Genomic DNA, 27,938 nt, shown 5'->3' with positions numbered 1-27,938 from the left:
GGCCAGTGAGGGCTGTGGCACAGGAAAACTTGTCCCTGTTCCCGGATCTAGTTCCAGAGCTTATGGACTGTGTGGACCGAGATCTCCGGAGACCAGGCACGGGTGATGGGAGAATAGCCATTGCTACTTGGTGGTCACTAACTATGGGCCAGGCTCTGGGGGGTGCCCTTTCAGTGCCTCCGTCCCCCCCCCAACAGGTCTGCAAAGGGAAGCATTCCTGTCCCCATTTGAGGGTATCCAGCGCAGCACCTCTGTTTTTTGTTTTGGTTTAATTTTCTTAATGTTTATTTATTTATTTTATTAATTAAAAAAAAAATTTTTTTTTAACGTTTATTTTTCAGACAGAGAGAGACACAGCATGAACGGGGGAGGGGCAGAGAGAGAGAGGGAAACACAGAATCGGAAGCAGGCTCCAGGCTCCGAGCCATCAGCCCAGAGCCCGACGCGGGGCTCGAACCCGCGGACCGCGAGATCGTGACCTGAGCCGAAGTCGGACGCCCAACCGACAGAGCCACCCAGGCGCCCCAATGTTTATTTTTGAGAGAGAGAGAGAGAGAGAGAGAGTGTGTGTGTGTGAGCAGGGGAGGGGCAGAGAGAGAGAATCTGAAGCAGGCTCCACGCTCCGAGCTGTCAGCACAGAGCCTGATGTGGGGCTTGAACTCACGAACCGTGACATCATGACCTGAGCCGAAGTTGGATGCTTTACTGACTGAGCCACCCAGGCACCCCTGTTTTTTTTTTGTTTTGTTTTTTTTTAAGATTTCACTTTTGGGGCATCTGAGTGGCTCAGTCGGTTAAGCATCCGACTTCGGCTCAGGTCACGATCTCACGGTTTGTGAGTTTGAGCCCCACGTGGGGCTTGCTGCTGTTAGCACGGAGCTGGCTTCGGATCCTCTGTTCCCCTCTCTCTTTCCCCTCCCCCGGCTTGCGCGCTCTCTCTCTGTCTCTCTCAAAAATAAATAAACACTTATTTATGTTTATGATTTATGTGCTAAAAGCACAGGGCCCAACACGGGGCTTGAACTCACGAACCGTGAGATCATGACCTGAACCGAAGTTTGCCGCTTAGCCAACTGAGCTACCAGATGCCCCAAATAAATAAAACTAAAAAATACATTTTATTTTTAAGTAATCTCTGCACCCGGTGTGTAACTCAAACTCATGACCCCACAGGAGTCCTGTGCTCCACGGACTGAGTCAGCCAGGTGCCCCTCCCCTATGTGATAGGTGAGGAAACAAGAGCCTCAGAGAGGGAAGGAGTTTGTCCGAGGTCATAGCCAGCACCAGAATGCTGGGAGTTAAGCTGAAGTCTGACCTCAAAGCCCATGTATTTCCTACTGCCTCCCTGTCCTTGGAGTGTCCTCCTCTGTTCTCACGGCTGGCCCTTCCTCATCTCAGCCCATATGTAACCCACCCCCCAGAGAGGCCTCCCCTACCGCCACCCGTACACCTTACTCTGTCGCAGCCCCTTGCTCATTCCATCATGGCACACATCACCATTATATTATGGTCACCGTGATACATTGGTAGTTATGACATTAATTTGTGTTACATGTTGATCTCCCCCAACTCTCCGTAAGTTCTGTGGGGACGAGGATTAATTATGTCTGACGTGATTCCCTTGGGCTCCTCCACTCGTTCTTAGCACACAGTAGGTGCCCCACCATGTCTGTTGCATCAAAGCCCTCTTCTGTGGGCAGTGGGTGTCACGCTGCCCTCTGACTGGACAGCAAATGTCCGCACTGCCCTGGGTCTTTCCCCCGAACCTGTCTCCCACCCCCTCCCTGCCACCTGGGGTCTCAGATGCCACAGCCCTAATAAAAGATGGAGACCCTTTGCTCAATGGCTTGGAAGAGAGCTGGTCCAAGCCTGGCAGGATGGAGATGGGGAGGGAGCAGGGCCTCTCTGAGCCTGCGGACAAAGGGCGTGTGTTCCCATCCAATGCACTTCCTGGGTTTCCGTTGCAGGAAGCTTGGCACCTGCCAAGGTGACACTGACACCATCCGGGCTGGTGTGGGTCAGCCTTAACCAGGACACTCCTCTCCACGCGGGAGCAGAGACGGAGGTGGCACGGGTGGCCGGGGGTGCTGGACAGCAGGTAGGTGGTGGCAGCTGGACCTCCACATGTCCCTTCGACCTTCCCCCTTCCCCAGCCAGTCTCCACCCAGAGCAGATGTGCAGAGGTCTGGGCCCCAGATGGAGTTGGTGTGACTTTGGACGAGGCCCCAGCTCAACCCTTCGGTGCCTCATTGTCCCGTGCAGGGGGCGCAGTGAGGTGGCTCAGGGGATATGAAAATGAGGGACGGCGGCCCCATTTTTATCTGTTTTAAATAAGCTTCTGGGTCACAAAACGCTGGAAGAGGGGGTTCTAGGGCCCAAACTATCTGCAAACCCCTGGATCACACCTTCCTCTGTAAGGTCCTTCCCATCTCTGGCAGTCAGCAGCCCCCTCCTTCCTCCTGGGGAAGACTGCTCCAAGAAGTGCTGCAGGGAGGGGGAGGGGGGGAATGAGCCCGACCCAGGCCCCAGGCAGCCTGGAGTCTAAGTCCCCTCCGCCCTCAAGCCTCCACTTCTGCATCTGTAAGGGCCGCAGGTGCACAGGGGCCACAGGACCAGCACAGCCGTGTGTGCATCCAGGGGCACTGGCTGGTTCGGATTTGAACCCAGCTCTGCCACTCGCCCCTCGTGTGGCCTCGCACCTCTCGGAGCCTCAGTTTCCTCAACTGTGAGGTGGAAAGAACCAGCCCTGCCGCACGGGGCCGTCCTGGAGATTCAGTGGAAAGGTCTGTAGGTGGGGCGCCTGCAGATGTCTGCGTCAGTAGCTCCTGCGATGTTGTTATTGCAACGTGGCTGAGACGGTCCTTAAAAGAGGATGACAAAAGTGGGTGAGGGACTTAGAGAGGCTGGCAGGAGGAAGAGGAGGAGAGGTGAGGGATCCAAGTACCCCCCTCACGACCCCCCTGCGCTTGAGCCCCTCCCTCGGGAGCAACACCAGAGCCATCCCGGCCAGCGCAACTGTAACTTGGGCCACAGGGGAAAGCCAGACGCTGCCTGGCCTCTTCCCCCAGATGCCGCTGGGTCCAGCGCTCCTCTGGCCTCAGCTGCTGTGGCTTTAATCAAAAGAACAATCTGCCTCTGAATCAGACCCAGATTCCTTTTCCCAGCAATGTTCCCCGAGGCCTCCAGGGACCCAGGCGGCCCATCCAGGCTCTATCTCCGGTCCCAGGGCCCAGGCTCTGTTTACTCCTCCCCTCTCCAAATTCTATCTACTTGGGCTTGGAGGAGGGGGTGGGGGGAGTGCAGGAGGTGGGAGAGAGTCAGAGACTGGAACCGGAGTGGCAAACCAGGTGACCTGATTGCTGGCTGGGCCCTGCCTAGCCGGCTTCCTGAAGGGGCCTCTGCCCCGGGAGGGGAGGGGGGGGGTACTGGGACCCAAGGGCTTACAGATCCCCACAAGCAGTGATGACAGCAAACTGAGATGACCTGTTCCCCTGCACATCTGAGACACCCACCCAGGGTCACCCCCTAAAAAAGCCCCAAGCCCAGTATATACTGACCACTGGCTACCCCGGTGCTTCTCACCGTCATTACCATCTTTTATCCTCAGGCTGACCCCAGGCAGCCATCACTCCCATTTTACAGACAAGAGACGGAGGCTCCAGGAGGCGGAGTGACTGCCCAGGGTCACTCGGTTTGTGAATGGCCTTGGAACCCAGGTCCACCTGACTCTTAGGACCCTAGGAGATCTGAGGCCAAACTCCGACGTAAGTACCCCCCCACCCCCCTTCCACCCGACCGGGCAGGTGGGGCCGCCAACCCAGGTGACCTAGGGAAGGGGGAGCGGGCAAGGACCCCGGAGGGCGCGCAAAGGCAGGGGAGTGGGCAGCGGGGGAGGCCTCCCACCCCGGGACTGGGCCTTGGAGCCAGGAGGAGGGGTCGAGGGAACAAAGGGCGGGCGGCGGGGGCGGTGCGGGGCGAGGCCGGGCAGGTGGGGGGGCAGGTAGGGGCCGCTTCCGCCGGCGGGAACCCCGGGCCCCCTCCCCCTGAGCTTCACCTTTTATGGTAAGGCGGCCGGGGCGGCGGGGCGGAGGGAGCCGAGGGGCGGGGAGGGCGGAGGGGGCGGGAGGCGCCGCGCCGCTCCCGGCTCTGCTCGCTCGGGCGTCGGACCGGAGCCGCTGGGGGCGCGGGCGACGCAGGTAAGCGGGGCGAGGGGGGATCCTGTCTTTCCGTCCCTGCCCCGGCCGCACACAGGTGACAGCGCGGGCCGCCTCTGGCCGGAGCCCTCCCCCCCCCCCCCCCACGTTCCCCTCCCCCCGGGGTCGGGACCCCAGCCCCGGCGCTCGGGGGCGGGCCGCGGGGGCCAAGGGGCCGCCTCCCGTCCCAGCCCCCGGCCTCTGTCCCCGGAGCCGGGGGAGGACCGGTGTCCCTGCCCGGGAGCAGGGGCGCCAGGGGAAGAGGTGGGCAGGGCGGAAGCTCCCGCACAAAGAGGACAGCGTCCCGCACATGGATCGAATTAAAGTCCCCGGCGGCGCCCCACCGTGACCCGGCCGGTCGCCCAGCTTGGCTGCCTGCGGGAGGGCGCCGGGTTTCCGGAGCTCGGGGGAGCTCCGGGCCCCTTTACCCAGCCCGGGCCAAGCGAGGGGAGAGGAGGGACCCCAGGGCCGCCCCTCTCTGGGCCTCAAATCCCTGGGGGGGGGGGGGGGGGGGGGCTGGGAAGGGGTGTGCCGTGGAGGCGTCTTGGCGTGGATCCCCCTCCAGCCCATCCCCGAGGACCCCGGGAAGAGCCTGGCCAGCGCCCAGATTCCTGCTCTTAACGACGGAGGCCAAGTCGGGTCCTCCCAGGCCCCCCAAGCCAGCCCAGCGGCTGGGGGCTTCTCATCAGGAGCTTGGATAACCAGACGGCTCTTGGCACCTACCTAGTACCGAGATCTCCTGCACCTTCTCTCCTTGTGCCCTGTCTGCCAGCCACCTTTCAGGACAGACCTTTTTTAATTCTCACTTGGTGAAAAAACTGAGGCCCAGAGAGGGTCAGTGACCTGCTCAGGGTCACCCAGCAGGAAAGAGGTGGAGACGGGTGTGAATCCAGCTCCGTGTGCTTCCTTGGCTTCCCTGAGGTAGGAGAGGGGGAAGGGGAGCCTCTACCCAAGGCCGCAGGGTCCTCAGCGGTGGGGGTGGGCACCCCGTCTCATTGCCACCACCCCCCACCTCCGCAAATCTAATTCTGAACCAAGCATAGATTGCTTGGTCAAAGTATTAAAGAACAAAGCTTACAGGTGGTTCCAGAGTTTTTCGGAGGGGGTTTGAAGGAGTAGGAAGGAAGGGAAGGAGGGGGGCACTACCGGGAGGCTCTCCAGCTCAGGCAGCCTGTCCCCTGCCCTGGGCTGCAGCGTAAAGCCGGGCTGGGTGGCTGGCTGGCTGGATCTCAGCCTCCTTCCTTCCTCTTGACAGGAAATGACTTTCTTTCCCTTTGTTCCCACTTTCTCCGCTTACCCAACTGGATCTCAGATTCGCCCTCTGCGGGAGGAAGGATGGGGGAGGAGGGTCCCCTGGGTGCGGCTGGCCAGTAGCCCCACAGGGAGCTTTCTCACACATACCCCCCCCCCCAGCTCTGGGGTGACCTGGGGGCAGTGGGACCAGAGGGAGGCCTAGGCTCCCTCTCCTAGCAGCCCTGGGCCTGACTGACAGGCTTTTGAAAATCCCAGCTCGACCCCTTCCCCCGGGGGCCCCAAAGAAGTCCCTGCCTGAACCGCAGGGAGGGGTGGGGGTGGGGGGGTAGAGCTGCCCAGCTGTGAACATCTGGCCTCACAACTAGGACGTTTGCCTTGGATGTTTTCCGAGAAACCCACAGATCTGACTTCCCAGAGGAGTGGGCTGGGGCGGAGTGGGGGTCAGAGCAGGGTGGGAGGGAGGCGGAGGGGGCATCCACAGCATTCTGTCTGGGGATGAGCCCAGAATGACTGACCACAGGATAATAGATCTGGACTGGGCCACTCTGGGGTGAGAACAGGCTGAGGATTTGGAGGCCCCCGTACCATCCAGGGAAGGAAAAGTGTGGCATCTCAGGTCCAAGGACACCCTGGGACTCAGGTCACATGGTGCTCATTTAGAATTCTGCATCTGCCGAGACGGCCTAGAAAAATCACTTAACTTCTCGGGGCCTCACATGGCACCACCTGTAAAGTGGGGGCGTAACGGGCTGTTTTGCGACTCAGGTGCGTTTTGAGACTCAGAAAGCTTGTACCGCGGTGCCTGGCACACAGCAAGTGCCATTGTTGTTGTTTCTTGGATGTAAATCTCTGAAAACCGCTTACAAAAATAGACTCTTAAACTCGTAACAAAGTGTAAAGCCGAAGGATAAAACCGTATGGTCGTATATCACTAGGACAGCTCACATTAAGTCTGTACACTTCCAGACATCACTTACAGAACAAGAAACAAAAGGACAGTACTTTTCTTTATTTGTTTTTTAAGTTTATTTATTTATTTTGAGAAAATGAGGGAGAGAGAGAATCCCAAGCAGGCTCCACACTGTCAGTGCAGAGCCTGACGTGGGGCTCAGACTCACGGGACCGTGAGATCATGACCTGAGCCGAAACCAAGAGTCATATGCTTAATCGACTGAGCCACCCAGGGGCCCCCAAAGGAAAGTACTTTTGAAGAACTTTTAAAGCTCTCTTCCTACGTCGGGTTCCTTATTCAGAACGGATATTTTTATTAATCAGACTGAGCTATATGTTTTAACCAAACGTGTAAACCAATTTCAGAGGAACTGAGGGGCGTGTATTGTGTTTGCTGCTGTCATTTCTTCAGTCACCAAGAGAGACCCAGGTGGCCAGTGGCTTTGAGATACAGAGGGGGCCCTGTGAGTGGCCACTCGGGCTCCAAGTCTGTCATTAGGGTCCCTCGGGGCCCTCAGCCCCACTTCTTGAGATTCACTCTCTGGGTCCCTGCTAACTCTTCTCTCCATGTACCTGTGGGCTGGGCTTTGAGGCCATGTCAGAGTGGCTCAGCCACAGAGTGAGTTAGAAGGGGCGCTTTTCACCCCTGGGAGCCCAGTGAGGAGTCCTCCTGGCTGAATGTGGTCACTTGCCTTCCCCCCACCCGCATGGCCCCCCTCAGCCTTGGCCCTGGAGGTTACTGTTTGCAGGCACAACCTGGGAGATGGAAAACGGGGCCCTTGACATCAGGAATGCCGCTCTGCTCCCAGATTCACGCTCTGATGCCCACTCTGGACTTGGGTCACAAAGATTGCGGGCATAGCTGAAGTCACATGCAGTCACTTGGGGAGTAGGAGCAGACATGGTGACCGTGAGCCAGTATGTCCTGTGATGGGCTGTCATCACCCTGCAGAAGCAGACAGCTGCCCCAGGGAGAGGGTCAGGAATCAGGGGAGGTTTCGTGGAGAGGTGATGTCTGAGCTGAAAAAACTGACATTCACCCTGGGGTAGGGGCAGGGGAGGAAAACCAGGGGGTGGAAAAACCAGGGTGCCTCTTATGCCAAGGCAGGTAAGAGAGAAAGTTGAGAAAAGGTGAATGGTCCAGGGTGGTCAAAAAAGAAGTTGAAGCCAGAGGAATTTGCTAGTAGGAGCCATGGAAGGCTTTTGAGTAACAGGGAGACAGATTTATGCTCTAGGAAGATCAGGGCAGGAGGCGGGAATGGAGACCACTGGGGCTCCCACCCCTGCCTGAACCAGGGCCTGGTTTTGGAGATGGGACAGAGTGAGAGAGTCTGACGATAGAATCAAGACTTGGTTGGATACAGAGGTTGACACAGAGAGAAGGATGCGGGCTTGTGGGCTGGGCTGGGCTAGGCGAGGGTGGCAGGGCCGAGTGGCCAAGAGCCTGGGCCCTGCGTCCGAATCCCAGCTCCGCTGCTGTGTGACCCCGAACAAGTGACTATACCTCTCTGAACCTTTGTTTCCTCATCTGTCAGGATAGTCATAGTGCCTCTCCCCCAACAGCTGGGAGGATTTAGAAGTGAGGGGGCAGAAAGTGCTTAGGACAGGGCGGGCAGGGTAGGTCTTGACTGATCAACAGCAGCTCTGATTGTTTTCCTGTCCCCTTCTGCCTCCTGGAACCCGCCCCTGTGCTCTGACAGTTGACGCTGTCTCCCTCCCCCAGCAGAGCTGGCCTGGACCCCCGGAACTTCCTCCCTCCCAGGAGAATTGGATCCCAAGGGAGGGAGGTAACTGGGGTGTGGCCCAGTGGCAGGCCGGGCCCTGGGCTGGGACCGGCACCGGGGGTGGGGAGCCAGAGGGCCGGCAGGAGCCTCGCACTTGAGGAAAATTAATCATTTGTGAGGTGAGCAGGGCAGGGCTGCCCTTTGCTCCCCCAGGTGTGTAGGTTGGCGGGGGAGGGGCAGTCAGGACCATTGGGTCCCATCCCTGCGGCCAAGTCACCTGGTGGACGCCCACCCTCCCCCAAGGGACGTCCCCAGGCCCTTTGTCTCTGGTGGGGCCGGCCCGGGCCGCTGGCACAATAGAGCGGCTGCTCTTGTCTTGTCAGGAGAAGGGAGGCTCGATACCCTGGGGATGTCTGTCTGTCTAGGTGGAGCACATCCCTGTGCCCTAAGCCCTGCCCAAGCCTGTGCCCTGCTCTGTCCCCAGCACCACCAGGAGCGGAGACGATGGCCTCGAAGCCTGAGAAGAGGGTCGCCTCATCTGTCTTCATCACGCTGGCACCCCCGCGTCGGGATGAGGCTGTGGCCGAGGAGGTGAGGCGGGCAGCTTGCGAGGCCCGGCCTGGCCGCTCCCGGGAGCCCCCTGCTCCCACCAAGGCACCCGGGGCTGGCTCGGCAGGGAGGCCCAGCCTTTGGACTCCACCTGCCAAGGCCGCAGCCCCAGGGCCAGCTGTTCCATCTCAGCTCTCCAATGGAGGTAAGAGGGTGAGGGGGCTGGGCAGAAGGTTGGCTCAGAGGCAGCACTGAGGTGGGGAGGAAGGGGCCGACTCTGGCGTTCTTCATTCATTCATTCATTCATCCATTCATTCATCAAGCACCTACTATGTGCCAGGCAGACGCAAACCCACCTGCCTGGGTTTGAATCCTGGCTCTTCTCTGTTCCTCAGTTTCCTAATCTGTAAAGTGGGCGTAATGATAGTACCTTCCTCAGAGGGTTGTTGTGAGGAATGGAGGAAGTGAAACATACGTTGAGGCCAGCGCCTGCCACGGAGAAAGTGTTAAATGTGTTACCTGCTGTGACTTTTCTGGGCCAGGCACTGGGGACAAGTGAAAGAAGACAGGGCTTTCAGCCTACATGAAACTTAAATCTTAGCGGGGGAAACAGATGACAAAATTATATGATGTTGGGGAGACACAAGCGCTGTACAGAAATAAAACATGGTGAAGAGGTGCGGAGTACGACTATTTACGGGGTAGTCAGGATGGCTTCTCCAAGGAGGTGACATTTCGGCTCTGATAAGACCTGAATGACAGGATAGAGCTGGCCCGCGGGAACAGCCAGTGCAAAGGCCCTGAGGCAGGAATGCTTCGGGCGCGTCGGAGGACCTCAGAGGGGGTTTTATTCTCTCCCGGGCTCTGCCACTCATGTGCTGTGTGGTCTTACGCAAGCTGTTTCTTCGCTTGGTTCCCTGCTCTGGAAAGTGGAAATTTGGTCGTGTATATGACACACCCATCACAGAACGGATCTGCGTCAAAAATGGCTTTTCTCTACCTTGTACCTGGCTCTGCTGCCGTGGTGACAGAGAGTCTTCCGGTCCTCTCTCCCTGCCACTCCATGGAGTCTCGGCTGTTGGTTGGGTAGAAACAAGGAAGAAGGACAATCCGGGGCCTGGGGCAGGGGGATGTCTTGACTAATGGGACACCAGGTGGAATCGGGAGGCAAAGAGACATCAAGGACAACCCTCCGGAGGCCCCCCTGGGACCTGCTGTCCCCGAGCAAGGCTAGGGCAGCCCTGTGCGTCCATCACCACACAAACCACCTAAAGACCAGTAGGACTGCCAACTCCAGGTGGCCAGAAAGGGGCAGGAGAAAGGGCCATGCGTATACACGTGTGGGAATGCACGGACGTTCGTGCAACATGCCTCTTCATACGACCCAACCTTGTGAACCGATCTTTCCTTCCTAACCACACATCACAAGAACTCAGCCTCTTCCAGGTGCTTCCATGTAGAACCAGGACCACGATGACCGGAATTCACACATCAGGGCAGGTGATCCAGTTGAAGAAACTTACGTCCCTTCTGCATAGGAGAGGGAGTCCAGGAAACATAGTTTAGATGCCCAGACGCCAACGTTTCCGGGACATTTTCATGGGTCATCGGATCCTGGGATGGGTGGATTTTGTGGCAACAAAACCAGAGCCTGGGAGGGGTGCCTAGCAGCGGCCGGCCCGCCGTTTTGCTTGCCAAACTGGCAAACGGGCAGAGCACGGGGAATCTTGGGGCTCGGCCTCACTTGAGTGAGACAGGTTCTAGGCGAGCAGCTTGGTCATGAGTCTGGTCTGAGCACAGAACACAAAGCGGGAGCCATCTCTGCTGCAGGCTGTCCCCTGACGCCCCATCCAGTACTTGTCCCCTGGGCAATCCACACACGTCTCTTTGGCCCTTTCATCCTGGCAGCGGTCCCCACTCCCCTCTAGATGTTCGCGTGCACTTAACACGGATGCACCAGCTCACAGTCAGAAGTCAGTTTTTCTCGGGGCGCCTGGGTGGCGCAGTCGGTTAAGCGTCCGACTTCAGCCAGGTCACGATCTCGCGGTCCGTGAGTTCGAGCCCCGCGTCAGGCTCTGGGCTGATGGCTCGGAGCCTGGAGCCTGTTTCCGATTCTGTGTCTCCCTCTCTCTCTGCCCCTCCCCCGTTCATGCTCTGTCTCTCTCTGTCCCAAAAATAAATAAAAAACGTTGAAAAAAAAAAATTAAAAAAAAAAAAAAAAGAAGTCAGTTTTTCTCGGCTTCTCTTTAAAAAGCTGCTTCTCCTCTTCCTGCTCGTGGCCACTCGAACAGAATCGCCCGGGGTCCTCTGCACACCCGCCTGGTGGCCTCAAGCCCCTCTCTGGCTTGAATTCCTATCCTGGCTGGGGACAGAAGGCAGGTTCCGGGAGAGGCCTGAGCGTGCCTCTGCCTCTCCGTGATCTGGTTCCTGACTCACTTGAGCTCATCGGGAGCAAGGCTCTCACACTGGAGCAGCCTCGGCTCCGTGAGGGGCTTGTTCAAACAGAGCCGGCTGGGCCCCACCCCGGGTGTTTCTGATTCAGCAGGTCTGCGGTGGGGCCAGAGAATTTGCATTTCTTACACATATCCAGGTAATGCTGATGCTTCCGTGGGGGGACCACACTTGAGAACTGTTGTTTTAGCCCAAAGGCAGTAAGCAGGAGAAGCTTGGGGAGTAGAAGACTGGTTTGCTTGCTTGCTTGCTTGCTTGCTTTCTTTTGAGAGACAGAGAGAGAGAGAGAGAGAGAGAGGGCTAGGGAGGAACAGAGAGAGAGAGAATCCCAAGCAGACTCTGCACTGTAAGCACAGAGCCAGATGAGGGGCTCGAACTCACGAACCATGAGACCATGACCTGAGCCGAAATCAAGAGTCAGACACTTAACCGACTGAGCCACCCAGGTGCCTTTGAAAGACTAGTTTTCAAAGTGTGGCCTTTGTGGGGCGCCTGGGAGGCTCAGTCAGTTAAACATCTGACTCTTGGTTTCGGCTCAGGTCAGGATCCCACGGTTTGTGGGTTCGAACCCCGTGTCTGGCTCTGTGCTGAGAGCACGGAGCCTGCTTGGGGTTCTGTCTCTTTCTCCCTCTGTCTCTACCCCTCTGCCACTTGTGCTGTCTCTGTTTCTCTCAAAATAAATAAACTTAGACAAAAAATGAAGTGTGGCCTTTGAACCAGCAGCTTCACCTGGGAACTTTTCAAAAATGTAAATTATCAGGCACTTCCCCCCAAGCCTGCTGAGTCAGAAGCTCTGGGGGTGGGGCTCACCATCTGCCTTTGAGCAAGCCCCCAGATGATTCTGTGGCTTACTCACAGGTCTAGAATAATCTTCCCATCTGTACAGTCCCTCAGTCCTTGGGAGAAAGCAGAAGGGGCTCATTATCTTTCTCGAATGGACAAGAAACCTGAAGCCCAGAGAGGTGCCCGGGTGAATCAGCAGGGAATGGGACAGAGCCCAGGTCTTTAGGGGGCAGGGCCTCAGGCACTTTCCATCTGCTTTCCATGGGTGTGAAGGGAGTCTGACCTTGTGAGGCCTGGCCTGCCTTGTGCCCCAGACATAGGAGGGGGACGGAGGGCAGACGCGGACCAGACTCTGTGCCCTCTCTCCCTAGGGCACTAAGAATAGTGCTCTCCCTGCACATGGCAGCCAACAGAGGATTTTCAGGGCCTGACCCCCAGTCGCCTCCTCCAGGGAAGCTGGGCAGTGCCTCGACAGGACAGCATGGAGGGGTGGAGGTCACCCCCACAGTATAGTGAGCATTCCTGGACAGAGCAGAGCCTGGGGCTGAGGCAGGAACTGGGTGAGACCCAGCCCTCCTCCTCCTCCCTGTGCAAAGCCCTGGGATCCAGGCCCCCCCCCGTGTCCCCCACCGCGTGGGCCTCAGCCTTCCCTGCAGGCGTTAAGCTGTGCTAACCTTGAACATGACTTCATGCCGGGGTGCTTTTCTTGGGTATGTACTAGCGTTTGCTATTGGGTTCTTTTTTTTTTTTAATGAAATTTTCGAACATACACAGAATAGAGCAGCTAGAGGAATCCTGCTTATCCTGGATCCACTACCAACAGTTGATAAGACTTTGCCACATTTGTATCCTCTATTCCATTTCTGTGTTCTTTTTTACTTTTCTTTTGTGATTTATTTTTTTATTATTTTTCTAAATGTTATTTCAATCCAAGTTAGTTAACATACAGCGTAGCAATGGTTTCAGGAGTAGAATTTAGTGATTCGTCACTTACAACACCCAGTGCTCATCCCAGTAAGTCCCCCCCTTTAATGCCCATCCCCCATTTAGCCCATTCCCCCCACCACCCACCTCCCCTCCGGCAACCCTCAGTTTGTTCTCTGTATTTGTCTCCCGTGGTTTGGAGCACCTGGGTGGCTCAGTCGGTTGAGCATCTGACTTAAGCTCAGGTCGCGATCTTGTAGTTTGTGAGTTCAAGCCCCACATCGGCCTCGCTGATGTCAGCACAGAGCTCGCTTCGGATCCTCTGTCCCCCTCTCTCTCTGCACCTCCCCCACTTGTGCTCTCTCTCAAAAGTAAATACACATTAAAAATTTTAGGAAAAAGGAAGGGTCTCTTATGATTTGCCTCCCTCTATGTTTTTATCTTATTTTTCCTTCCCTTCCCCTACGTTCATCTATTGTGTTTCTTAAATGCCGCATGAGTGAAATCATATGGTATTTGTCTTTCTCTGACTCACTTTTATCGTTTAGCATGACATATTCTAGTTCCATCCACGTTGTTGCAAATGGCAAGATTTCATTCTTTTTCATCCCCAAGTAATATTCCGTTGTGTGCGTGCGTGTGTGTGTGTGTGTGTGTGTACATACCACATCTTCTTTCTCCGTTCATCCATCGATGGATATTTGGACTCCTTCCATAATTTGGCTAGTGTTGATAACTTTTGTGAAGTAATTTAAAGGAAACCCCAGGAACTGGGTCATTTCAGCACCGCATTCTTCAGGGTGCACGTCCAAAGATGGCCATTATCTAATACTCTCTCCATTCTTAATTTTCCCTGACATGCCATAAAAATACCTTTCAAGTGTTGGACTATAGCAGAATGAAAGGTTTGCTATCTTTTTTTGTACACTGTATACTGTGTATTTGTGTTGTATCTTGTGTATATTTCTTGCATATTCAGTAGAATAGTTCACTCTTCCTTATCTACAAAATGAGAATTCATGAGATGATTTATCTTTTGAATCAAGATCCAAAAAAGGTCTGTGTCAGCACTGGCCAATGAAAATATAAAGCAGGTCACCAATGCAGGCCTCATATTTTGAAATGTTCTACGGGGCACCTGGGTGGCTCAGTCGGTTGAGCATCTGACTTAGGCTCAGATTGTGATCTCGTTGCTCGTGAGTTCGAGCCTCGCGTCGCGCTCTGTGCTGACAGCTCGGAGCCTGGAGCCTGCTTCAGATTCTGTGTCTCCCTCTCTGTCTCTGACCCTCCCCTTCTTGCACTCTCTCTCTTTCTCTCTCTAAAAATAAGTAGACATTAAAAATATTAAAAAATAAAATAATGTTCTAGTATCCACATGGAAAAAAAGTAAAAAGGAATAAGGGATGCTAATTTTTTATACATTTTTAAAATGTTTTTATTTACTTTTGAGAGAGAGAGCGAGTGGGAAAGGGGCAGAGAGAGAGGGAGACACAGAATCCAAAGCAGGCTCCAGGCTCCGAGCTGTCAACACAAAGCCCGACGTGGGGCCTGAACCCACGAACTGTGAGATCACGAGCTGAGCTGAAGTCGGACGCTTAACCGACGGAGCCACCCCGGCACCCCTGTTCTGGAGGGTTCTGACAGGTGCTGTTTTTGGAGTCTGCGCCATTTTACCTGCCCCCCTCACTTAACCCTCACAACAGCCCGCAAAGATTGATAGCCATTTTTCAACTAAGCAAACAGATCCAGAGAGATTGAGTCTCTTGCCTAAGGACCCACGGCAGAGCCAGAGGCAGAACCCAGGTCTCGGTGACCCTGGACCTGAGCTCTTAGCCCCCCACGCTGCATGGCCTTCTGGGAAAGTGGACACCTCTTCTGTCCACCTGCAGAGAGAGACTCCCTCCAAGCCTCTCTCCCCTTTTGGTTGCAGGGTGTTCTCCCCCTCCTCCTACCCTGGATGGCGAGGACGCACTCCCGGACCTGGACCTCCTCCCACCTCCGCTGCCGTCCCCTGATGAGGAGCCCCCTGCCCCGACGGGGGCCTCCCTCATTTCGGACTTAGAGCAGCTGCACCTGCCCCCACCCCCGCCCCCACCACAGGTACTGCCGACCCCCCAGACAGAGCCCCAGGGGCCGAGGGAGGGCGAGGGCTAGTCTGCGCCTTTCAGGGACTTAAGCCTGGAGGTTGCTCCTGCTTGAGGGCCGTCCCTCTTCGAAGCTTTCAAGCTGCTAAAAATTGGTCATGTTTTTCAAGGTCCCTGGAGAAGGGGCTCCCCACCCTCTTTCCCCTCAAGTACCCCTTTCAGCTCTGAGAAGATATTTTTAATCCTCTGTCCTTCACAGAGGCCGTTGTAGAAATGGGAGGGATTCCAGGCCAAGGAAAAAAGATTCCAGGCGATTCCTCAGAAGGAAGTAGTTTTGGGCCCCGGTAGTACCTTCCTACTGAGTGATGTTAGATCGCTTGCTTCTCTGCGCCTTGGTTCCCTCCTCTGAGCAGTGGGGCTAATTGTGCCCAGTGCCACCAGAGGAGGAGCAGAGCTGAGAGGCCCGTGTGCAGTCCCCACTGGATGTCACCTCTCCTGCCCTCCCTTCCATGTCCCCACAGTCCCTGGAAGAGAGGCCTCCACTCCAGCCTCGGCCCAGTCCCCCCAGGCCCTCGGAAGAGCTGCCGCCTCCCCCAGAAGAGCCTGTTGGCTTCCACGAGAGAGAGGCATCCACAGGTACAGGCTCAGGCGTGGAAGGCTTCTGGGTGGTCCCCGGGGGCCCTCACTGCGCAAGCATGAGCTTCCAGGTGGGAAAGTGGGAGAGCAGCGGCCACAGCATCTGTCTCCACTCACGGACGGTTCAGTGATGGGCCTTAGAACTGTACATCGATTTTATTTTTACTGCCTTAACCTTTTTCCTTTATAACTGAAATCCATTTAAATATTGATCAGCAAGGGGCACCTGAGTGGTTCAGTCGGTGAAGCGTCTGACTCTTGGTTTTGGCTCAGGTCACGATCTCACGGTTCCTGAGTTCAAGGCCTGCCGTCGGGCTCCGTGCTGACAGTGCGGAGCCTGCTTGGGATTCTCTCTCCCTCTCTCTCTGCTGCTCCTCTGCTCACTCACTCTTCCTCTCTCTCTCTCTCTCTCTCTCTCTCTCTCTCAAAATAAAAAAATAAACTTTAAAATAAATAAATAGGGGCAGCTGGGTGGTGCAGTCGATTGAGTGTCTGAGTTCGGCTCAGGTCATGATCTCACGGTTTGTGGGTTTGAGCCCCAGGTCGGGCTCTCTGCTGGCCGCGTGGAGCCTGCTTCAGATCCTCTGTCCCCTTGTCTCTCTGCCCCTCCCCCGCACATGCTCGCTCTCTCTCTCTCTCAAAAATAAACATTTAAAAATAAATAAGCAAATAAATAAATATTGCGCTGCAAAATGTGCCGTGATAGCAGAATGGCTTGAATTGAATTTTTTCACCGTTTAGTTTTTTGAACACACGATGTTCTCATGTAGGCAAAACAAGAAGCGTGAAAAGCCTCCCCTTTGCCCCCATCCCTGTATCACCCAGTTTCCTGCCGGATCGACAGCCTCTGTTGTTAATGTGTCGCATATCCTCCCCGAGATAGGTTATGCATACGCAAGCAAATACAAGTACGTGTCCCCCGCCTCCAACCCTGCCCGTTTTTCCACAAATAGCAGCAAACTCTGGGCTGCTCTGCTCTTGGCTTTCTTTCCTTCCAGCCTCTTAGAGCTCGTTCCACATCAGAACAGAAAGTGGGTCCTTTTTCACAGGTGCATAGTATTCTTCCCCAGGGCCCTGCCGTATGCATTCGACCAGTCGCCTGCGGATGGGCACTTAGGTGGTTTCTTGCTGTGACAAATAAGGCTGAGACGAATTGCCATGCACGTAGGTCATTTTGCCTGTGTGTAGGGTTGTGAGAGAATTTCTGGGAGAGGAGATGCTGTGGGCAAAGGGTAGGTGCATTTGTAACTTTGCTCTTTTTGCTAAATTGTCCTTCGCGGTCCTCCCCATCTGCTACCCAGTGAGGGTGTGACTGCCCGCAGCCTCCTTGGCCCCGTGTGTTACCCATTTAATTAGCAGCTATTAAGTGCTTACCATGCACCAAAAGCCTTCTCTACCCCGAGGTTATGAAATAATTCTCTGGTTTCTTCTAGTCCTGTGGTTTCATTTTTCACACTTAGATCTCTGATACGTTTGGAATTGTCTGGGTGTAAATGTATCACAGTGGACCCTCCTTTAAATGTTTGCAGATGGCAACCCGTTTGTCCTGACAGTGTTCTTCTTTTTTTAATGTGTATTTATTTTTAGAGAGAGAGAGAGGAGGAGGATGGGCAGGGAGAGAGAGGGAGAGAATCCCAAGCAGGCTCCGTGCTGTCAGTGCAGAGCCTTTTGCAGGGCTCGAACTCACAAACCGCGAGATCATGACCTGAGCGGAAATCAAGAGCCAGACACGTAACTGACTGAGCCACCCATGCGCCCCTTGATGCTGTGTTCTTTGATTTAGGCTTTCTTTCTTTCTTTCCTTTTTTTTTTTTTTTTGATGTTTATTTATTTTTGAGAGAGAGACAGAGCGCAAGCAGGGGAGGGGCAGTGCGAGAGGGAGACCCAGAATCCGAAGCAGGCTCCAGGCTCTGAGCTGTCAGCACAGAGTCTGATGCGGGGCTCAAACTCATGAACCCTGAGATCACGACCTGAGCCGAAGTCAGACGCTTCACCGACTGAGCCACCCAGGTGCCCCTTTAAGATTTTATTTTTAAGTAATCTCTACACCCGGTGTGGGGCTCAGACCCACGACCCCAAGATCAAGAGTCGCGCGCTCCACCGATGGAGCCAGCCAGGCGGCCCTGATTTAGGCGTTCAGAGGCTGGTCACATTCCTTCTTACTGCTCCTCCTGAAATGAGGCCACACTCACGACCCCCAGGGCCTTGTTCCGGGGGGCGCCTGGGTGCAGTACTCCGGGACGGGGGGGCTTACAACCTGTGTCTCTACCCCAGACGTCTGTGCCTTCTGCCACAAGACCGTGTCCCCCCGAGAGCTGGCCGTGGAAGCCATGAAGAGGCAATATCACGCCCGGTGCTTTACGTGCCGCACCTGTCGCCGCCAGTTGGCCGGGCAGAGCTTCTACCAGAAGGACGGGCGGCCCCTCTGTGAATCCTGCTACCAGGTAACCACCCCCTGCGGCTAGGCCTCCAGGTACCAGGCGCTGTGCTGGGCACTTGGAAGGCGTCCCATTATTTCATTCCCCACAATCATCCTGGGAGGCAGGCACCACTGACCCACTTCACAGATGAGGAAGCTGAGGCTCAGAGAGAGGAAGGAGCTCAGCCAAGGTGTATTAGTTTCCTGTGGCCGCTCTAACAAATTACGGCAACCGTTGTTTGATGGCTTCAAACGACACTCATTTGTTCTCTTACGGTTCTGGAGGTCGGAAGGCCAAAGGCACGTCCGCACTCCCTCCAGAGGCTCTAGGGGAGAATCTGTTTCCTTACCTCTTCCCGCTTCTTCAGCTGCATCCCTTGCAGACTCTGATTTCTTTGCCCACCTTCAGAGCCAGCAGGGTGGCATCTTGCTTCAGAGTCCTGGTTCCTTCTTCTGCATCACATCTCCCTCTGCGTCCCCCTTACAGGGACCCTTGGGATGGCATTTAGGGCCCACCCAGGGTAATCCCCCCATGTCAGGACCATGAACTCAATCACATCTGCCATCTCCTTTGCCCCTGAAAGTAGTCACAGGTTCCAGGGATTAGGACCTGTATGTCTTGGGGACATTGACCCAGCCTGCCACACAAGGTCGCCGGGATTCTCCGGGATTCTCCCCCAGACCCATCTGGTTCTGGAGCCTGTCCGTGGTCTTCTATCTCACCTGAAGCCACAGGCTCCAGTGCACAGCCTGATGGGAATCTGTGTCACTTCTGGGTACCAAATGCGGTCTGGGAGAGCTGGTTTGGATGCCACGAAGTTAGAGTTGCTAACTCGCCGGTGTGTGGCATAAAGACCACTCACAGACACGTCACCTGGGTGTGTGTGGGCCTCACCTTGTTCTTGCGGGTGGGTAGCACCTGGCGATCTGCACTTTTAACAATCTCCCCGGTGATTCTGGTACACGTCACAGTTTGAAAACTACTGGTTCAAGGAGGTAGACTATTTGGAGCTGGAATAATCTAGAAAAACCCGAATGATCTGATGATAGTCTCAGCCAGTCTCCGTCTTACCACAGCCAGCAAGGCACACGGTGGGAGCAGCAAGGAGTCAGGCCATCCCCACCCCATCCCTCTGACCCCCATCACCGTGACAGTGGAGGACAGTCTTGTCCTCTTCTCTCACCTTGCAGCCAGGCAGAGGTGAGTCACTGAGGGGAAGCTGGGGCCAGGGTGGGCTGACAGCTGGAAGCGGCAGGAGGAAGACTCAGGCAGTGTTCTAGGGAGGGGAGGGAGGCCCCCAGGACACGGAGAGGGGACAATGCTGTCCCCACCAAATATGAGCAGATTATAGGCAGCTTAGGCAAACATACCTATCTGTCCAGATGAGCTCAAGTTAAATAAACACAGGAGCACAGCCAGGAACAGAAGAGACCTGCCTAGAAGAGGAAGGTGGACAGGCTGGAGGATATTTGCTCAGTAACCCCTCTCTCTCTCTCTCTCTCTCTCTCTCTCTCTCTCTCTCTCTCTCCCCCCCCTCCCCCTCCCTTCCCCACCCCCCTTAATCCTCATTCCAGAAGGGATTTGAGGCAGCTTGTAAGAATGCACAAATACCCATCCCTATAGTAATGTTGTACACGTAAACATTTGTTAAGAGAGTAGACCTCACATTAAGTGTTCTTACCACAATAAAATGTAAAAGATAAATAAAGAAATCAGAGGGGCACCTGGGTGGCTCAGTCCTTTAAGCATCTGACTCTTGATTTAGGCTCAAGTCATGATCTCACCGTTCGTGGGATTCAGCCCAGGGCCAGGCTCCGCAGCCTACTTGGGATTCTCTCTCTCCCTTTCTCTCTCTGCCCTCCCCTACTCATGCTCTCTCTCTCTTTCTCTCAAAATAAATAAGTAAACTTTAAAAATAAATCATGGGCACCTGGGTGGCTCAGTCGGTTAAGTGTCTGACTTCAGCTCTCAGGTCACGATCTCACAGTTCATGAGTTCAAGCCCGAGCCCTCTTTGATCCTCTGTCTCCCTCTCTCTGCCCCTCCCCACTCACACTCATGAGCTGTCTCTATCTCTCAAAAATAAACATTAAATCAAAATGTATGTATATATTATACATTTTATATATTATATTATTTATATATTTATATGTTATATGTTTATATATTAGAAATATAAATATATTTATATTTTAATTTATATTAATATTTAATTTAATAAATATATATTATAAATATAAATATGTTATATTTATATATTATCTATTTATATGTTTATATATTTATATATTTATTTATATTAGATTTATTTAAATTGATTTATTTAAATTTACTTATTTAAATTTATTTAATTTAAAATTTAAATTATAGTTAATTTAATAAATATATATTATAAATATAAATATATTCTATATAAAATATATAATATAGATATAATATATAAATATATAATATATAAATATATATTATATTGCATATAATATATATTATACATACATATATAAATATATTATATTACATATAATATATATAATATTATATATATTATACATATTATACATACATATATATATATATCAAAGAGAGGAAAATCAAAGTAGAAAGTGAGATGAGACCAGAGGGAATGTTAGTACCCCAAATATATGAATAAAAGACCCCTATAGTCATTCCTAAAGGTGGAGCATGGAATCTGACTCTGAGCTTTCAAGTGGCCTGATGGAGAAGGTTAAGAGTTTCAAGGTTTATTGTCTACAAGGTCAAAAGCATATCAGCTCTTCCAGGAGTTCCTCTTCCTGACTCTGAGGTTTAAGAGAGATTTCTCCCATGGGCCCTAGTGGACACGGGCCCTAAGCATGTCTTAGTAACAAAAAATGCGGTAATAGCTTCTTGGCAGGATTCCTCACTGTGGGCCAAGGATACCTTGCCGAGCTCGACTCCTTTTAAGCAGCGGTAGAGGTTTGGGGGTGATAGTTTCAGGCTGAGCCCGTCTCCTGTACCCCTGCCCTTCTGGGCCCCTGTGGGTAGCCAGCCGGAAACCCCTTCTGGCTCAGAGTGGGCACACCCACGGGATGGCTCTGAGGCAGTGTCCCTCTGTCCCAGGACACTCTGGAGAAGTGTGGCAAGTGTGGCGAGGTGGTCCGGGAACACATCATCAGGGCCCTGGGCCAGGCCTTCCACCCCACCTGCTTCACCTGTGTAACCTGTGCCCGGTGCATCGGCGACGAGAGCTTTGCCCTGGACAACCAGAATGAAGTGTACTGCCTGGACGACTTCTATAGGTACGGGAGGGGACTCCGCGCACCGGGTGGGGCCCCGCCAGAACAGAGCCGCCGAGCCTGAGCTCTCGGGGCCGGAGCAGAGCTTTCCCGCGGTCTCTGGGCTCCCAGAAACCAGTTGGCCTGTCCCACACACCCGCTTGCAGCTGATGCTCTGGGTACCTGCGCCGGGCCAGCCGCTCAGCGTGGATTAGGCCCTTTTATCCCCAAGCCTGGGGATTAATAGGCAGGCAGGTACTCTGAAGCGTTCTGTTTTTTACAATGTGGAAACTGAGGCAGGCAGCCGACAATTCTCCCAGCTGATAAGTGTGAAGCTACGATTCAAACCCCCAGACCCCAGTAGCTCGCCTTAGAACACGCTCTGCCTGAGGCTCAGCCCCTGTCCTGGAGTTGCTCACTGCACAAGGGCAGCTGTGCCTGTTAAAAAGAAAGGGAAGAGGAAGGGGGAACAAAAACAGTGACCCACAATACAAGATAAATGAAACGGGGTTAAGCCCCAGTGAACACACAGCAGATTTCTCTGCTTTCTCAAATTCAAACATTCCCCCAGTCACTTCCTTGGCTCGAGCTGATTATATACCCTGGGAAGCCGGGTCTAATTACACAGGACTCTCCATCCGCTCCTGCCAGGAAGAAAGAGGCGTTTGTGGTTGTGGCTCCAGGTGCAGTCACATGGCAACACGTCTGAAATAGCTCCGGAGGGCAACTAGAGCCGCCCCGGCTCCCACAGCTAATTTCTGCGGTCCTGGGCTGAGCGCCTCGAGCGTGGGTTCCCTTCCCTCTAGGAAATTCGCCCCTGTGTGCAGCATCTGTGAGAACCCCATCATCCCTCGAGACGGGAAGGATGCCTTCAAAATCGAGTGCATGGGGAGGAACTTCCATGAAAATTGCTACAGGTGCGAGGTGAGTAGGGCAATGAGGAGTCCGGGACGCGCTGTCCGCCCGGCCCCGGAGCCCTGCCGAGAGCCCGCGGGGTGCCGGGCCTGCGCTGGGCACTGGGACACGGTGACCAGTCAGGGTGGGGGCTCTGCTCTCAAATGCTCACAGCTCAGTAGCGAAGGCAAATGAGAATGGAGATCATTGCAAATAGTGTCTAATAATGAAAGCTCCGGGAGACGATAAAAACCAAGGTCATCCTGCTTTTCCTCAAGGAGAATCTCATGGGAAGGCTGATGGTGGGGTTATTGATCGGATAATCAAGGCTCACTCTCCATCTCGGTCCTGCCTATTTTGTGTGTTTGCTTTGTTTCCTCTTCCTGTGGGCTAACATCCTCTGTGAGGAGGCGGATACATGCCTGGCCACCGATGATCCAGCTTTAACATCTTCCAACTTAGAAACCTCATCAAGGGAACCGGTGTAGTCCCTAGAAGGGCTCTGATTGGCCCAGCCTGGGTCACATGTCCATTCTGGACCAATCACTGGCCGGGGCTACGATTGCCTACCCCTGGGGCCAGCAAAGCAGAACCATAGGAGACGGGAGTTGCTACAACCCTAGGAAGGGAGGGATGCTGGGCAGACGCACGGCACAGACATCGTCTCCAGGCGAAAGAGCATGTACAAATCAGCTTTGGGACAAAGAAGGCGGTGGCCAAGTCCAACCAGGGTGGTGGAATCAAAGGCGATCTTGTGGAGGAGGCGATGCTTCACCAGAGTCCTGCAGGATGAGCAGGAGTTCGCCAGGCATTCAGAGAGGGGAGGAGAAAGTCCAGAAAAGAGGCGCAGGCCTGTAAAACCCCACGGTGGCACAAGCAAGCCTGAAGAATCCGAGCAGGGGAAGTTTTTAGGTTTGTCTGTAGTGGAATGTGCCAAAGGGTGTGGTAGCAATGAGGCCAGAGGAAAGAAAAGGGCCTCCTGTGCCAAAGCTAAGGAGTCTGGACCTCAGGCTACAGGGTGGAGTGAGGCTGAGAGGGGGAGGCTGCTTCAAGGCGGTGCTGTAGCCCCAGCAAGAAATGCCCCCCCGAGTTGCACAGGGTCTCCCGCTCGGTGGGGTCCCCTGCTTGCTTCCGAGCTTGGCTGTCACCGACTTAAAGTGCTTCCTCTTTGAACAAGGATCTCTGCTTTGCACTTTGCCCCTGGACTCTGCAGTTACGGAGTCAGTCCTGCTGGGGAGGCCCTCAGAGGCCTCCTCTGGCTCTTCCTCTGTCACCCCCATGTTGCTGATGGATCTGGCGTCTCTGGGGATGGGGACAAAGGTAGCTACTTTTATGGGTGCCGTCCGTGGGGTGTCCCAGAGGAAATCTCTGAGTGTCTCAGAGGAGATCTCTTAATCAGCCCGTGAGCAATTCCAAACGTTTATTTTATTTTGCACTTATTTATACACATGCATGGAGCCAAGAGGCTGTTTGCACTGCTGGTGACAAGGGGACTTGGAGAGAAGTTGACATATTGCCCATGTTATGTTGCACGTTGGTTATGGCTCAAGGTCCAGCTGATAACACATCTTGAAAGAACAATGATGTCATTCAAGAGCTGTTATCACCACCCTAGCCCTCATTAAGGCCCAGTGGTGATTCACTTTTCCCTGAGCCTGGCTGGTGAGCAAACAGGCCCTCCCTGCGTGCCCTTGGTCAGCTTGGCGAAGGTGGCCATGAGCGTCATCCCCCTGCTGCTAGCAGTCAGCTCAGACTCTGGCAGTTACCTTTCAGGGGAAGGGGAGGGAAATGGGCTTCAAGGTGCCATCTCAGGTGAGGGATGATAAACTGAGGCAGAGAAAAGTGGTTCCAACCCTTGTCCGTCTGACTCGGGCCTAGCCAGCTCTCCACCACCCCTCAGCTCCCTCGCAGACTGTGACTCAGTCATAGTAGGGGTGTTTCCTCACTTGATTCTAAATTAGGAGAGGTCAGGGGCACCTGGCTGGCTCAGTCAGGGGAGTATGTGACTATTGATCTTGGGGTCTTGAGTTCGAGCCCCACGGTGGGTATAGAGATTACACACATACATACATGAGAGGTCACATGTGGCCCTTGGGGACCTTAGGTTGGACACTTGGTACTCTCGGAATACCAAACAAGTGGCCATTAGAAATAGCACAGATCCTTGGCATTAAATTGCCTGCAGTCCCCTGTGGGACTTGAGGTGCAGTTTCAGGGAAGAGACACATGAGGGCGCCCTTCTCCCTTGGCTGTGCTGGGCCCAGATGGCAGCCGGGACCCAACAGGACCCAAGCTGTCTCTCTGGGGACCAGCCCCTCTGGTCTGATCCATGCGGATTCCAGAGGATGCCAGCCGTGCCCTGAGCCAGGCCCCTGGACATCAACTGTTCCCATTGTCCCTCTCCAGTGTGTGTACAGGTGAGGCCCCGATGAGGTATGGGCTGTGGCAGAATGGTAAGGTGGGCAAAGTTTGGGCCTCGAATCCCCATCCTCCTTGATCCAAAATCCTTTGGTGATTTGAAAAATAAGAAATAGTAAAGTTTGTACCAGTGTTGAAGCCGTACAGACAGGGGAGCAAAAAGAGACCACTGAACTCAGCCTGGAAACCTGTCCTGTCCCAGCTCTGGAACCAGCTCTCTGGTCTGGGGCAAGCCCGTCCTTCCCCAGACCCTCAGTTTCCCCATCTGTAAAATGAAGCGACTGGACTAGATTCAGTTACTGCTTCAGCAGATGTTTATTGTATGTGTGTGGTATACTAGTCTCTGGACTAGGTGGGACCTAGCGGTAAACGGGGTTACGGCCTCACAGAGCTTATGTTCTCAAAGGGCTGCTGGGCGCTCATTAAGGCCCTTCTAGATCTTTCCATGATCCCTCAGTGTCCGTGATTCTCCGAGTGTCCTCAGGTCTCCCCTCAGCTGACTCTGCCCTCATCACTCACACCTCTGTGTGGCTGAAAGCCCGCATCGAATGTGCCCCTAGGCTTCCCTCACCCTTAGGGAGTACATTCGTTCAGTGAAATTCATCCACAGATGCTGGGGGAGTCCCCGCCCCGTGCGGGCTCCGGGCTGCAGGGCTCAGGCTGGGGTCCATCCACTTGTGCCTCGTCTCCCGCAGGACTGCAGGACCCTCCTGTCTGTGGAGCCCACAGACCAAGGCTGCTACCCGCTGAACAACCGTCTCTTCTGCAAGCCATGCCACGTGGAGCGGAGTGCTGCAGGGTGCTGCTGAGGGCCCCCACTGGGCCCTGGGGCCGTGAGCTGCCCACTAGCCCTGGACTGGGGGCGGGGGGGGGGGGGGGGGGAGGACCTTTCCCGACTCGGTTTGCCTTTCTGACCCACTTTTGCACACTCTCCTTCTGAGCCATGACAGGGGCCAGCCTGCAGCTCTGCCCACCATGTCCGGGACGTGAGGGGCTGAGCCACCCCAGCCCCACTCCCCTCCCAGCTCAAAGGCTGGTGGCCAGTGCCCCTCAGACTTCCCACTCCTCCTTCTGCCCTCTGGGCTCCGGAAGGCTTCCATACCTTGAACATCATGTCCAGGTTTCCCATCTCCTAGGGTCGTGCCCCTCTCGAGCACTGGCCTTGACCCCCATTTCCATGGGTGAGTTGGGGTGAGTCTTTAGATGACATCCTGTAGCTGTCCAGTAGGGGGCGTAAGACCAGCTCTGGCTTGCAGAACTGAGCTGTTTGAGTAGAACTCCAGGGTCCTCCTTTAACAGCCCTTTTTTTTAAATTTTGAGATTTATATGATGAGAAACATTCTTTGGATTTGGAGCGAGGTGGGGATCTTAATAGGAAATGTTTCATAAATGTACAAGAATGTGACCTAGTGGTGGCCACCGTGGACTTCTCACCGGGGGGACATGTCACGCTGACGTGGGCAGCAGACTCAGGCATGAACCTGAACAGCAGGGGCAGGAGGAGAGGGTGCTGTATGCTGACATCCAAGGACGTCAGCAACCCCTCTGCCCTGCCTTCTGGCGCTCCTGCCATGTGTGACAGTGATTCAACAGATATTAAGTGCCAATAGTTTGCTGGGGAACAGGGTACCAGGAACTCTGAGTTTTCCTCCTACAGCCTTGACGGGGGCCGTGCGCACAAACCCCGCCCCCCACATGCACACACTCCTCCAAGGACAGTGCCAGGGTTGTCTGTTCAGCCCCCCTGTTTATGCCCCGCCCCCAAGTCCCACTTGGACCCTCCAACACAGGCTGCCTTATGACCACTGCTTCCTCAAGGCTGTACCTAGAAGATTCTTCTTCCCTTTTAAGGAAAATCACTTTGTTGCTTTGTAACTTTTTTTTTTTTTTTTTTAGTGTTTTCATTTTATTTTTGAGAGAGAGAGAGAGAGAGTGCTAGTGGGGGGAGGGGCAGAGAGAGAAGGAGACACAGAATCCGAAGCAGGCTCCAGGCTCTGAGCTGTCAGCAGAGAGCCCGATGCGGGGCTCGAACTCACGGACGGTGAGATCATGACCTGGGCCGAAGTCGGACACCCAACTGACCGAGACACCCAGGCACTCCTGTTGCTTTGTAACTTCTAAGCCATTCTGTAGGGCGTGAACAAATGAAACAAAGTACTTGCCTCCCTGGGTCGTCTGGATGCAGCACACGCTCCTCTGCGGATGCCCTGGGCTCCAAGTACGAGGGCGGGGAGCAGGGTTTCTCTGTAGAGCCCCTTAGGGGCCTCAGAGCAGAGCCCAGCTTCTTAGTCAAAGCTTGGGGAGTGAGCCCCACACCCGGGGCCCTCCCATACCACCTCCACAATTTTTGTCCTAGCCGAGGCTCTCCTCTTCTCTTTTCCTTAAGATTTCCTTTGACTCACACCTACTTTTTAATTTTACTTATTTCAAACTTTAGTCCTGTGCTATGCAATATATCCCGCAGTCACATGGTGATGTGCTAGTTATGTTTTTTCCTGTTACACGTGAAAATAAACGCATACCTAGTAGAAGTCTGTCTGTGTTCCTACCAAGATCTCACCCAGGTAAACGCTGGCCTTTGGTCATACCTGGAAAAATGTCTGTTGGGCATCTGCTCACTGGGGCATGATCGTTCAGGTGCCCCCAAACTGGGGCTCGGCTCAGCAGATGGAGAAAATCCTGCCCCTCCTCGCGCCCAGCAAGGCTGGCCGCAGGGTGCCCAGAGCGGAGCCTCTGCTGCGGGAGGTCCTCCGGAGCCACCAGATCGTTCCGCAGAGTCAGCGCTCGCCCCGGGGATGTGCTGTCTCCACGAGAGCAGGACCGCCATCCCTGTGAGCTGGCTGATCCTCTGTCCTCACGCTAACAACTGGGCTTGTATCGGGAGCACAGCTCCAGAGAGAAGGGTGCGTGGTGGGAAGGAGCTCTGGCCTTGGGAGGTGCTCAGACCTGGCCTCTGCTACTGAGGGGTGTGGGCAAGCCAGCCACCCCGCGCCTTGATTTCCCCATTTGTAAAATGAGAACAATGCTGACCTCTATCACAGAGGATCGCTGTGCCAGAAAGAGAGAAATGTTGGGCTGGTGAGGGTTCTCCCCCGGGGCTGGCCAGCAGCGCTTAGCGTTCCTCGAGGGTCCTGTGGATGCCTGTCAATCAGAGGCCTGGGGGGGTGGGGGTGGTTGGAGACAGGAGACAGGCCTGCAGTCCACAAAGCCGGGTTTCTCATCCTTGCTGCAGCCCTGGAGGCCACACGGCGTGGGGGAACTGGAGGGCGTCTCAGTTCGCAGGTGTTGGGTGGGGGGGACTCCAGGACGCGGGCTGGCAATGAGGGATTTGGGGGAGGATTCGGAGCACTGAGAGTCTGCCCCCACGTGTGCCGTCAGGAAGCAGGGGTGACCGACTGAGAGGC

At 54.5% G+C, this 27,938-nt stretch overlaps 1 protein-coding gene across 4 annotated transcripts; it reads left to right on the top strand.

The window, feature by feature from the left end:
- The first annotated feature begins 1,979 nt into the window (after positions 1-1,979).
- FBLIM1 (filamin binding LIM protein 1) lies at positions 1,980-27,065 on the top strand. 4 transcript variants are annotated; one of them, XM_053898925.1, is made up of 9 exons: positions 1,980-2,098; positions 3,608-3,764; positions 8,607-8,876; positions 14,760-14,929; positions 15,435-15,549; positions 17,824-17,993; positions 21,068-21,246; positions 22,029-22,146; positions 25,230-27,065. In XM_053898925.1, the coding sequence occupies exons 3-9, from the start codon at positions 8,627-8,629 to the stop codon at positions 25,341-25,343; spliced, it is 1,116 nt and encodes a 371-aa protein (XP_053754900.1). In that variant the 5' UTR covers positions 1,980-2,098; positions 3,608-3,764; positions 8,607-8,626; the 3' UTR covers positions 25,344-27,065. The 4 variants fall into 4 exon arrangements, with proteins under 4 accessions (XP_053754900.1, XP_053754901.1, XP_053754899.1 ...); XM_053898926.1 differs by lacking the exon at positions 1,980-2,098 and having other exon boundaries at positions 3,448-3,764; XM_053898924.1 differs by lacking the exons at positions 1,980-2,098; positions 3,608-3,764 and adding an exon at positions 4,073-4,196.
- The last annotated feature ends 873 nt before the right edge of the window (positions 27,066-27,938 follow it).

This window comes from Panthera pardus, unplaced genomic scaffold (assembly GCF_024362965.1).
Source record: "Panthera pardus isolate Hobbes unplaced genomic scaffold, ASM2436296v1 HiC_scaffold_11, whole genome shotgun sequence".
In the NCBI taxonomy this organism is placed as follows: Eukaryota; Metazoa; Chordata; class Mammalia; order Carnivora; family Felidae; genus Panthera; species Panthera pardus.
Note: the sequence above shows the minus strand (reverse complement) of the source record. Positions and strands in the feature narration are given on the sequence as shown.